Genomic DNA, 13,676 nt, shown 5'->3' on the forward strand with positions numbered 1-13,676 from the left:
CTACAGTAAACAAGACAATACTACAGTAAACAAGACAATGCTACAGTAAACAAGACAATACTACAGTAAACAAGACAATACTAAACAAGACAATACTACAGTAAACAAGACAATACTACAGTAAACAAGACAATACTACAGTAAACAAGACAATACTACAGTAAACAAGACAATACTACAGTAAACAAGACAATACTACAGTAAACAAGACAATACTACAGTAAACAAGACAATACTACAGTAAACAAGACAATACTACAGTAAACAAGACAATACTACAGTAAAAAAGACAATACTACAGTAAACAAGACAATACTAGAGTAAACAAGACAATGCTACAGTAAACAAGACAATGCTACAGTAAACAAGACAATGCTACAGTAAACAAGACAATACTAGAGTAAACAAGACAATGCTACAGTAAACAAGACAATACTACAGTAAACAAGACAATGCTACAGTAAACAAGACAATACTACAGTAAAAAAGACAATACTACAGTAAACAAGACAATACTAGAGTAAACAAGACAATGCTACAGTAAACAAGACAATGCTACAGTAAACAAGACAATGCTACAGTAAACAAGACAATACTAGCGTAAACAAGACAATACTACAGTAAACAAGACAATGCTACAGTAAACAAGACAATACTACAGTAAACAAGACAATGCTACAGTAAACAAGACAATACTACAGTAAACAAGACAATACTACAGTAAACAAGACAATGCTACAGTAAACAAGTCAATGCTACAGTAAACAAGACAATGCTACAGTAAACAATACAATACTACAGTAAACGAGACAATACTACAGTAAACAAGACAATACTACAGTAAACAATACAATACTACAGTAAACAAGACAATACTACAGTAAACAAGACAATGCTACAGTAAACAATACAATACTACAGTAAACAATACAATACTACAGTAAACAAGACAATACTAAGTAAACAAGACAATGCTACAGTAAACAAGACAATACTAGAGTAAACAAGACAATGCTACAGTAAACAAGACAATACTACAGTAAACAAGACAATACTACAGTAAACAAGACAATACTACAGTAAACAAGACAATACTACAGTAAACAATACAAAACTACAGAACACAATACTACAGTACTACAGTAAACAAGTAAACAAGACAATACTACAGTAAAAAGGACAATACTACAGTAAACAAGACAATGATACAGTAAACAAGACAATACTACAGTAAACAAGACAATACTACAGTAAACAAGACAATGCTACAGTAAACAAGACAATGCTACAGTAAACAAGACAATGCTACAGTAAACAATACAATACTACAGTAAACAAGACAATACTACAGTAAACAATACTACAGTAAACAAGACAATGCTACAGTAAACAAGACAATACTACAGTAAACAATACAATACTACAGTAAACAAGACAATACTACAGTAAACAAGACAATACTACAGTAAACAATACAATACTACAGTAAACAAGACAATACTACAGTAAACAAGACAATACTACAGTAAACAATACAATACTACAGTAAACAAGACAATACTACAGTAAACAATACAATACTACAGTAAACAATGCAATACTACAGTAAACAATGCAATACTACAGTAAACAAGACAATACTACAGTAAACAAGACAATACTACAGTAAACAATGCAATACTACAGTAAACAAGACAATACTACAGTAAACAAGACAATACTACAGTAAACAAGACAATGCTACAGTAAACAAGACAATACTACAGTAAACAATACTACAGTAAACAAGACAATACTACAGTAAACAAGACAATACTACAGTAAACAAGACAATACTACAGTAAACAAGACAATGCTACAGTAAACAAGACAATGCTACAGTAAACAAGACAATACTACAGTAAACAAGACAATGCTACAGTAAACAAGACAATACTACAGTAAACAAGACAATACTACAGTAAACAAGACAATGCTACAGTAAACAAGACAATACTACAGTAAACAAGACAATACTAAACAGTAAACAAGACAAACTAAGTAAACAAGACAATACTACAGTAAACAAGACAATACTACAGTAAACAAGATGCAATACTACAGTAAACAAGACAATACTACAGTAAACAAGACAATACTATAGTAAACAAGACAATACTACAGTAAACAAGACAATACTACAGTAAACAAGACAATGCTACAGTAAACAAGACAATACTACAGTAAACAAGACAATACTACAGTAAAAAAGACAATACTACAGTAAACAAGACAATACTAGAGTAAACAAGACAATGCTACAGTAAACAAGACAATGCTACAGTAAACAAGACAATGCTACAGTAAACAAGACAATACTAGAGTAAACAAGACAATGCTACAGTAAACAAGACAATACTACAGTAAACAAGACAATGCTACAGTAAACAAGACAATACTACAGTAAACAAGACAATACTACAGTAAACAATACTACAGTAAACAAGACAATACTACAGTAAACAAGACAATACTACAGTAAACAAGACAATACTACAGTAAAAAAGACAACACTACAGTAAACAAGACAATACTAGAGTAAACAAGACAATACTACAGTAAACAAGACAATGCTACAGTAAACAAGACAATACTACAGTAAACAAGACAATACTACAGTAAAAAAGACAATACTACAGTAAACAAGACAATACTAGAGTAAACAAGACAATGCTACAGTAAACAAGACAATGCTACAGTAAACAAGACAATGCTACAGTAAACAAGACAATACTAGAGTAAACAAGACAATGCTACAGTAAACAAGACAATACTACAGTACTACAGTAAACAATACAATTCTACAGTAAACAAGACAATACTACAGTAAACAAGACAATGCTACAGTAAACAAGACAATACTACAGTTAACAAGACAACAATACTACTAGAGTAAACAAGACAATACTACAGTAAACAAGACAATACTACAGTACAGTTAACAAGACAATGCTAAGTAAACAAGACAATACTAGAGTAAACAAGACAATACTACAGTAAACAAGACAATGCTACAGTAAACAAACAAGTAAACAAGACAATACTAGAGTAAACAAGACAATACTACAGTAAACAAGACAATGCTACAGTAAACAAGACAATACTACAGTTAACAAGACAATGCTACAGTAAACAAGACAATACTAGAGTAAACAAGACAATACTACAGTAAACAAGACAATGCTACAGTAAACAAGACAATACTACAGTAAACAAGACAATACTACAGTAAACAATACTACAGTAAACAAGACAATACTACAGTAAACAAGACAATGCTACAGTAAACAAGACAATACTACAGTAAAGAATACTACAGTAAACAAGACAATACTACAGTAAACAAGACAATGCTACAGTAAACAAGACAATACTACAGTAAACAATACTACAGTAAACAAGACAATACTACAGTAAACAATACTACAGTAAACAAGACAATACTACAGTAAACAAGACAATGCTACAGTAAACAAGACAATACTACAGTAAACAATACAATACTACAGTAAACAAGACAATACTACAGTAAACAAGACAATACTACAGTAAGCAATACTACAGTAAACAAGACAATACTACAGTAAACAAGACAATGCTACAGTAAACAAGACAATGCTACAGTAAACAATACAATACTACAGTAAACAAGACAATACTACAGTAAGCAATACTACAGTAAACAAGACAATACTACAGTAAACAAGACAATACTACAGTAAACAAGACAATACTACAGTAAACAAGACAATACTACAGTAAACAAGACAATACTACAGTAAACAAGACAATACTACAGTAAACAAGACAATACTACAGTAAACAAGACAATGCTACAGTAAACAAGACAATACTAGAGTAAACAAGACAATACTACAGTAAACAAGACAATACTACAGTAAGCAATACTACAGTAAACAAGACAATACTACAGTAAACAAGACAATACTACAGTAAACAAGACAATGCTACAGTAAACAATACAATACTACAGTAAACAATACTACAGTAAACAAGACAATGCTACAGTAAACAATACAATACTACAGTAAACAATACAATACTACAGTAAACAATACTACAGTAAACAAGACAATACTACAGTAAACAAGACAATACTACAGTAAACAAGACAATTCTACAGTAAACAAGACAATACTACAGTAAACAAGACAATACTACAGTAAACAAGACAATGCTACAGTAAACAAGACAATACTACAGTAAACAAGACAATACTACAGTAAACAAGACAATACTACAGTAAACAATACTACAGTAAACAATACAATACTACAGTAAACAAGACAATACTACAGTAAACAAGACAATACTACAGTAAACAAGATAATACTACAGTAAACAGTACTACAATAAACAAGACAATACTACAATAAACAAAACAATAATACAATAATCAAGACAATACAACAATAAACAACATCCTGTCAACAAGACAATACAACAATAAACAACATCCTGTCAACACGACAATACAACAATAAACAACATCCTGTCAACAAGACAATACAACAATAAACAACATCCTCTCAACAAGACAATACAACAATAAACAACATCCTGGCAACAAGACAATACAACAATAAACAACATCCTGTCAACAAGACAATACAACAATAAACAACATCCTGTCAACAAGACAATACAACAATAAACAACATCCTGTCAACAAGACAATACAACAATAAACAACATCCTGTCAACAAGACAATACAACAATAAACAACATCCTGTCAACAAGACAATACAACAATAAACAACATCCTGTCAACAAGACAATACAACAATAAACAACATCCTCTCAACAAGACAATACAACAATAAACAACATCCTGGCAACAAGACAATACAACAATAAACAACATCCTGTCAACAAGAAAAATTAACCTTACAAGACAGGCTTAATAATCCAGCCTGAATCCGTATCTCTGCTGAAGATGGTCTTAGATTTTCTAATATTCGGCTGTATTTTTACTTTTTTTTTTTAAATAAGTGAACGTATAATATCATATATAGCTGAAGACTAATGTACTGAAGTGGAGAAGTTTCCCAGTTCTATAATAGATTAAATATATCAGTGTAAACTTGTATATCAACAAGAGAGTACTAGCTTCACAACTGAACGGGCCCGGGTTCGATTTCCGGGCTAAGCGAGATTTGCGTGTGGAGGGGAGGACCCACATCTCCTTACTCCTGCCTCCACTGTAGGTACCAAAGTGTTAGTCAGCTGTTGTGGGTGGCATCCTGGGAGATGGCTGAATGACTTGGATAGGACCGGACTTTGAAATGAGGTTTCTGGAGTTTATCTGGAGAGAGTTCCGGGGGTCAACGCCCCCGCGGCCCGGTCTGTGACCAGGCCTCCTTAGGTCAGTGTCCCAGGATGCGACCCACACCAGTCGACTAACACCCAAGTATCCATTTTACTGATGGGGAACATAGACAACAGGTGGAAAGAAACAGGTCCAATGTTTCTACTCTGGCTGAGAATCGAACCCAGGCCCTTGCCGTGTGAAGCGAGAGCGTTAACCACCAGGCCACCAGTGAGGTAGAATAACAACTCTCAGGTAGTGTAGTGAAGTGTGTAGAATAGTTCACTAACTCTGGTGACGGTGATGGCAGCCAGGTTCTCTGAGTAGGAGTTAGTGCCACTGCCGCTGCCCCAGAGCCCTGCCACCGTCACACCCACGCCCTCGATGCCCACACCACGGTTGATAGCATGTACCGGGGGTGCTGGCGTACCTGCACACACCAGAAACGCTCAGAATTATTATTATTATTATTATTGTTAAATTCGAGGGGGAGGGGGAACCTTGAAAGGTCAGACATTGCATAGGGAACAGAAGGTAATTAAGTTTGATCCAAGAAAGGGAGAGACACCTATACTTCCGCGGATATATAAGTGGTCAGGAGTATCTATGCTCACTGAGATCAACAACTGGTGGAAGATGGAGCGAGACAAGACAGAAATAAGGAAATTCAACTTCGTCTCAAAATCGTACAAGTTTAAATAAGAAGTTAGAGAAGTGAAACAAACTAAATTCTAAGTGATTCCTCGTGATGGAGGAAAGGAAATAAGCCCCCAAAAAAAACAATAATAAAAAAATGGTAATTACTCTGTTAGTGGATCCGTGGACACCAATGACTGGTCATTCTCTGTTTTCAATATCATTTTTTTACTAAGATGCGTCAGAAGAAATTTTAATATTTATCCCGACAAATAAAATATGATAATTTAGTAAGATAATGTGTGTGTGTGTTAGTAACCAGTTGTAAAAGGCACTTGTCGACAGACATTTGACCTATTGTGTGTGTGTGTACTCACCTAATTGTACTCACCTAATTGTGGTTGCAGGGGTCGAGACTCAGCTCCTGGCCCCGCCTCTTCACTGATCGCTACTGGGTCCTCTCTCTCTCTGCTTCCTGAGCTTTGTCATACCTCTTCTTAAAACTATGTATGGTTCCTGCCTCCACTACTTCACTTGCTAGGCTATTCCACTTGCTGACAACTCTATGACTGAAGAAATACTTCCTAACGTCCCTGCGACTCGTCTGAGTCTTCAGCTTCCAGTTGTGACCCCATATCCCTGTGTCCCCTCTCTGGAACATCCTATCTCTGTCCACCTTGTCTATTCCCCGCAGTATCTTGTATGTCGTTATCATGTCTCCCCTGACCCTTCTGTCCTCCAGTGTCGTCAGTCAGATTTCCCTTAACTTTTCCTCGTACGACATTCCCTTGAGCTCTGGGACTAGCCTTGTTGCAAACCTTTGTACTTTCTCTAACTTCTTGACGTGCTTGACCAGGTGTGGGTTCCAGACTGGTGCTGCATACTCCAGTATGGGCCTAACATACACAGTGTACAGTGTCTTGAACGATTCCTTATTAAGATATCGGAACGCTATTCTCAGGTTTGCCAGGCGCCCGTATGCTGCAGCAGTTATTTGGTTGATGTGTGCCTCCGGTGATGTGCTCGGTGTTATGGTCACCCCAAGGTCTTTCTCCCTGAGTGAGGTCTGTAGTCTTTGTCCACCTAGCCTATACTCTGTCTGCGGTCTTCTTTGCCCCTCCCCAATCTTCATGACTTTGCATTTGGCTGGATTGAATTCGAGAAGCCAGTTACTGGACCACATGTCTAGCCTGTCCAGGTCTCTTTGCAGTCCTGCCTCATCCTTGTTCGATTTAATTCTTCTCATCAACTTCACGTCATCTGCGAATAGGGACATTTCAGAGTCTGTTCCTTCCATCATGTTCTCATATATAAAAAATACCACTGGTTCTAGAACTGACCCCTGTGGGACCCCGCTCGTCACAGGCGCCCACTGTGATACCTCTTCGCGTACCATGACTCGTTGTTGCCTCCCTGTCAGGTATTCCCTGATCCATTGCAGTGCCCTCCCTGTTATATGCGCCTGATCCTCCAGCTTCTGCACTAATCTCTTGTGAGGAACTGTGCCAAAGGCCTTCCTGCAGTCTAGGAAAACGCAATCAACCCACCCCTCTCTCTCGTGTCTTCTGTTACCTTGTGTGTGTGTGTGTGTGTGTGTGTGTGTGTGTGTGTGTGTGTGTGTGTGTGTGTGTGTGTGTGTATGTGTGTGTGTGTGTGTGTGTGTGTGTGTGTACTCACCTAGTTGTACTCACCTAGTTGAGGTTGCGGGGGTCGAGTCCGAGCTCCTGGCCCCGCCTCTTCACTGATCGCTACTAGGTCACTCTCCCTGAGCCGTGAGCTTTATCATACCTCTGCTTAAAGCTATGTATGGATCCTGCCTCCACTACATCGCTTCCCAAACTATTCCACTTACTGACTACTCTGTGGCTGAAGAAATACTTCCTAACATCCCTGTGATTCATCTGTGTCTTCAGCTTCCAACTGTGTCCCCTTGTTACTGTGTCCAATCTCTGGAACATCCTGTCTTTGTCCACCTTGTCAATTCCTCTCAGTATTTTGTATGTCGTTATCATGTCCCCCCTATCTCTCCTGTCCTCCAGTGTCGTCAGGTTGATTTCCCTTAACCTCTCCTCGTAGGACATACCTCTTAGCTCTGGGACTAGTCTTGTTGCAAACCTTTGCACTTTCTCTAGTTTCTTCACGTGCTTGGCTAGGTGTGGGTTCCAAACTGGTGCCGCATACTCCAATATGGGCCTAACGTACACGGTGTACAGGGTCCTCCTGAATGATTCCTTATTAAGATGTCGGAATGCTGTTCTGAGGTTTGCCAGGCGCCCATATGCTGCAGCAGTTATTTGGTTGATGTGCGCTTCAGGAGATGTGCCTGGTGTTATACTCACCCCAAGATCTTTTTCCTTGAGTGAGGTTTGTAGTCTCTGGCCCCCTAGACTGTACTCCGTCTGCGGTCTTCTTTGCCCTTCCCCAATCTTCATGACTTTGCACTTGGTGGGATTGAACTCCAGGAGCCAATTGCTGGACCAGGTCTGCAGCCTGTCCAGATCCCTTTGTAGTTCTGCCTGGTCTTCGATCGAGTGAATTCTTCTCATCAACTTCACGTCATCTGCAAACAGGGACACCTCAGAGTCTATTCCTTCCGTCATGTCGTTCACAAATACCAGAAACAGCACTGGTCCTAGGACTGACCCCTGCGGGATCCCGCTGGTCACAGGTGCCCACTCTGACACCTCGCCACGTACCATGACTCGCTGCTGTCTTCCTGACAAGTATTCCCTGATCCATTGTAGTGCCTTCCCTGTTATCCCTGCTTGGTCCTCCAGTTTTTGCACCAATCTCTTGTGTGGAACTGTGTCAAACGCCTTCTTACAGTCCAAGAAAATGCAATCCACCCACCCCTCTCTCTCTTGTCTTACTGCTGTCACCATGTCATAGAACTCCAGTAGGTTTGTGACACAGGATTTCCCGTCCCTGAAACCATGTTGGCTGCTGTTGATGAGATCGTTCCTTTCTAGGTGTTCCACCACTCTTCTCCTGATAATCTTCTCCATGATTTTGCATACTATACATGTCAGTGACACTGGTCTGTAGTTTAATGCTTCATGTCTGTCTCCTTTTTTAAAGATTGGGACTACATTTGCTGTCTTCCATGCCTCAGGCAATCTCCCTGTTTCGATAGATGTATTGAATATTGTTGTTAGGGGTACACATAGCACCTCTGCTCCCTCTCTCAATACCCATGGGGAGATGTTATCTGGCCCCATTGCCTTTGAGGTATCTAGCTCACTCAGAAGCCTCTTCACTTCTTCCTCGGTTGTGTGCACTGTGTCCAGCACTTGGTGGTGTGCCCCACCTCTCCGTCTTTCTGGAGTCCCTTCTGTCTTCTCTGTGAACACTTCTTTGAATCTCTTGTTGAGTTCTTCACATACTTCACGGTCATTTCTTGTTGTCTCTCCTCCTTCCTTCCTTAGCCTGATTACCTGGTCCTTGACTGTTGTTTTCCTCCTGATGTGGCTGTACAACAGTTTTGGGTCAGATTTGGCTTTCGCTGCTATGTCATTTTCATATTGTCTTTGGGCCTCCCTTCTTATCTGTGCATATTCGTTTCTGGCTCTACGACTGGTCTCCTTATTCTCCTGGGTCCTTTGCCTTCTATATTTCTTCCATTCCCTAGCACACTTGATTTTTGCCTCCCTGCACCTTTGGGTAAACCATGGGCTCATCCTGGCTTTTTCATTATTCCTGTTACCCTTGGGTACAAACCTCTCCTCAGCCTCCTTGCATTTTGTTGCTACATATTCCATCATCTCATTAACTGGCTTCCCTGCCAGTTCTCTGTCCCACTGAACCCCGTTCAGGTAGTTCCTCATTCCTGTGTAGTCCCCTTTCTTGTAGTTTGGCTTCATTCGTCCTGGCCTTCCTGCTGTGTGTGTGTGTGTGTGTGTGTATGTGTGTGTGTGTGTGTGTGTGTGTGTGTGTGTGTGTGTGTGTGTGTGTGTGTGTATGTGTGTGTGTGTATGTGTGTGTGTATGTACTCACCTATTTGTGGTTGCAGGGGTCGAGTCATAGCTCCTGGTCCCGCCTCTTCACTGACTGCTACTAGGTCCTCTCTCTCCCTGCTCCATGAGCTTTATCATACCTCGCCTTAAAACTATGTATGGTTCCCGCCTCCACTACTTCACTTTCTAGGCTATTCCACGGCTTGACTACTCTATGACTGAAGAAATACTTCCTAACATCCCTTTGATTCATCTGAGTCTTCAACTTCCAATTGTGACCTCTTGTGTCTGTGTCCCATCTCTGGAACATCCCGTCTTTGTCCACCTCGTCTATTCCGCGCAGTATTTTATATGTCGTTATCATGTCTTCCCTGACCCTCCTGGCCTCCAGTGTCGTCAGGCCGATTTCCCTCAACCTTTCTTCGTAGGACAATCCCCGTAGCTCTGGGACTAGTCTTATTGCAAACCTTTGCACTTTCTCTAATTTCTTGACGTGCTTGACTAGGTGTGGATTCCAAACTGGTGCTGCATACTCCAGTATGGGCCTGACGTAAATGGTATACAGAGTCTTGAATGACTCCTTACTGAGGTATCGGAACGCTATCCGTAGGTTTGCCAGGCGCCCGTATGCTGCAGCAGTTATCTGATTGATGTGCGCCTTAGGAGATATGATCGGTGTTATACTCACCCCCAGATCTTTTTCCTTGAGTGAGGTTTGCAGACTTTGGCCATCTAAACTATATTGTGTCTGCGGTCTTCTTTGCCCTTCCCCAATCTTCATGACTTTGCATTTGGCGGGGTTAAACTCAAGGAGCCAGTTGCTGGACCAGGCTTGTAGCCTGTCCAGGTCTCTTTGTAGTCCTGCCTGATCCTCATCCGATTTGATTCTTCTCATTAACTTCACATCGTCCGCAAACAAGGACACTTCTGAGTCTATCCCTTCCGTTATGTCATTCACATATACCAAGAACAGCACAGGTCCTAGGACTGACCCCTGTGGAACCCCGCTTGTCACAGGTGCCCACTTTGACACCTCATCACGTACCATGACTCGTTGTTGCCTCCCTGTAAGGTATTCTCTTATCCATTGCAGTGTCTTTCCTGTTATGTGTGCCTGATCCTCTAGCTTTTGCAGTAACCTCTTGTGAGGAACTGTGTCGAAGGCCTTCTTGCAGTCCAAAAAAATGCAGTCGATCCATCCCTCTCTCTCTTTTCTTACTTCTGTCACCTTGTCATAAAACTCTAATAGATTTGTGACACAGGATTTTCTCTCCCTGAAACCATGCTGGTTGTCAATTATACACTTGTTTCTTTCCAGGTGCTCCACCACTCTCCTCCTGATGATCTTCTCCATGACCTTGCATACTATACACGTTAAACAGGTCTGTAGTTTAGTGCCTCATGTCTATCCCCCTTTTTAAAAATTGGGAGTACATTTGCCATCTTCCATACCTCAGGGAGTTGCCCAGTTTCAAATGATGTGTTGAAGATCTTCGTTAATGGTACACACAATGTCTCTGCTCCCTCTTTAAGGACCCACGGAGAGATGTTGTCTGGTCCCACCGCCTTTAAGGCGGTGTGTGTGTGTGTGTGTGTGTGTGTGTGTGTGTGTGTGTGTGTGTGTGTGTGTGTGTGTGTACTCACCTATTTGTACTCACCTATTTGTGGTTGCAGGGGTCGAGTCCTAGCTCCTGGCCCCGCCTCTTCACCGGTTGCTACTGGGCCCTCTCTCTCCCCGCTCCATGAGCTTTATCAAACCTCGTCTTAAAACTGTGTATGGTTCCTGCCTCCACTACGTCATTTTCTAGGCTATTCCACTGCCTTACAACTCTATGACTGAAGAAATACTTCCTACTATCTCTCTGACTCATTTGTGTCTTCAACTTCCAATTGTGGCCTCTTGTTTCTGTGTCCCCTCCCTGGAACATCCTGTCTTTGTCCACCTTGTCTATTCCACGCAGTATTTTATATGTCGTTATCATGTCTCCCCTGACCCTCCTGTCCTCCAGTGTCGTCAGGCCGATTTCCCTTAATCTTTCTTCATAGGACATTCCCCTTAGCTCTGGAACTAACCTTGTCGCAAACCTTTGTACTTTCTCTAGTTTCTTGATGTGCTTTATCAAGTGCGGGTTCCAAACAGGTGCTGCATACTCCAGTATGGGCCTGACATACACGGTGTACAGTGTCTTGAATGATTCCTTACTAAGGTATCGGAATGCTGTTCTCAGGTTTGCCAGGCGCCCATATGCTGCAGCAGTTATCTGATTGATGTGTGCTTCCGGAGACATGCTCGGTGTTATACTCACCCCAAGATCTTTCTCCTTGAGTGAGGTTTGCAGTCTTTGGCCACCTAGCCTATACTCTGTCTGTGGTCTTCTGTGCCCTTCCCCTATCTTCATGACTTTGCATTTGGCAGGATTAAATTCGAGAAGCCATTTGCTGGACCAGGTGTCCAGTCTGTCCAGGTCTCTTTGAAGTCCTGCCTGGTCTTCATCAGATTTAATTCTCCTCATTAACTTCACATCATCTGCAAACAGGGACACTTCTGAATCCAACCCTTCCGTCATGTCGTTCACATATACCAAAAATAGCACTGGTCCTAGGACCGACCCCTGTGGGACCCCGCTCGTCACAGGTGCCCACTGTGATACATCATTACGTACCATGACTCGTTGTTGCCTCCCTGTCAGGTATTCTCTGATCCATTGCAGTGCCCTTCCTGTTATATGCGCCTGATGCTCTAGCTTCTGCACTAATCTCTTGTGAGGAACTGTGTCAAAGGCCTTCTTGCAGTCCAAGAAGATGCAATCAACCCACCCCTCTCTCTCTTGTCTTACTTCTGTTATTTTATCGTAAAACTCCAGAAGGTTTGTGACACAGGATTTGCCTTCCGTGAATCCGTGCTGGTTGGCATTTATACTCCTGTTCCGTTCCAGGTGCTCCACCACTCTCCTCCTGACAATCTTCTCCATAATTTTGCATACTATACACGTCAATGACACAGGTCTATAGTTTAGTGCCTCTTTTCTGTCTCCTTTTTTATAAATGGGAACTACATTTGCCGTCTTCCATACCTCAGGTAGTTGCCCAGTTTCCAGGGATGTGTTGAAGATTGTGGCAAGTGGCACGCACAACATATCTGCTCCCTCTCTAAGGACCCACGGGGAGATGTTGTCCGGTCCCATTGCCTTTGAGGTATCGATGTCCCTTAGCAGTTTCTTCACCTCCTCCTCATCTGTATGTATGTCGTCCAACACTTGTTGGTGTATTCCTTGCTGGTGTCCCCATCTGGTCTGTCCCCCCAGAGTCCTTCCTGTCTCTACTGTAAATACTTCCTTAAATCTCGTGTTGAGCTCCTCACATACCTCTTGATCGTTTCTTGTGAGTTCTCCACCTTCTTTCCTCAGCCTTATCACCTGGTCCTTGACTGTTATCTTCCTCCTAATGTGGCTATACAACAGTTTCGGGTCAGATTTGACTTTCGATGCTATGTCGTTTTCATACTGTCGCTGGGCCTCCCTCCTTATCTGTGCATACTCGTTTCTGGCTCTTCTACTAATCTCCTTGTTTTCCTGGGTCCTATGCCTCCTGTACCTTTTCCATTCTCTGTTGCACTTAGTTTTTGCCTCCCTACACCTTCGGGTAAACCAAGGACTCGTTTTGGTCTTCCTATTATTTCTGTTTCCCTTGGGAACAAAACTTTCCTCTGCCTCCTTGC

At 41.2% G+C, this 13,676-nt stretch overlaps 1 protein-coding gene across 1 annotated transcript in view; it reads right to left on the reverse strand.

Annotated features, from left to right (window-relative positions):
* LOC128691739 (solute carrier family 23 member 1) overlaps nucleotides 1–13,676 on the reverse strand; it is a 123,813-nt gene that overhangs the window by 32,134 nt on the left and 78,003 nt on the right. The window contains exon 9 of the mRNA XM_070079692.1: nucleotides 5,660–5,799. Within this exon, the coding sequence (XP_069935793.1) occupies nucleotides 5,660–5,799 (140 nt within the window). The remainder of the gene's footprint in view (nucleotides 1–5,659; nucleotides 5,800–13,676) is intronic.

Source organism: Cherax quadricarinatus, chromosome 6 (assembly GCF_038502225.1).
Source record: "Cherax quadricarinatus isolate ZL_2023a chromosome 6, ASM3850222v1, whole genome shotgun sequence".
NCBI classification, from domain to species: Eukaryota; Metazoa; Arthropoda; class Malacostraca; order Decapoda; family Parastacidae; genus Cherax; species Cherax quadricarinatus.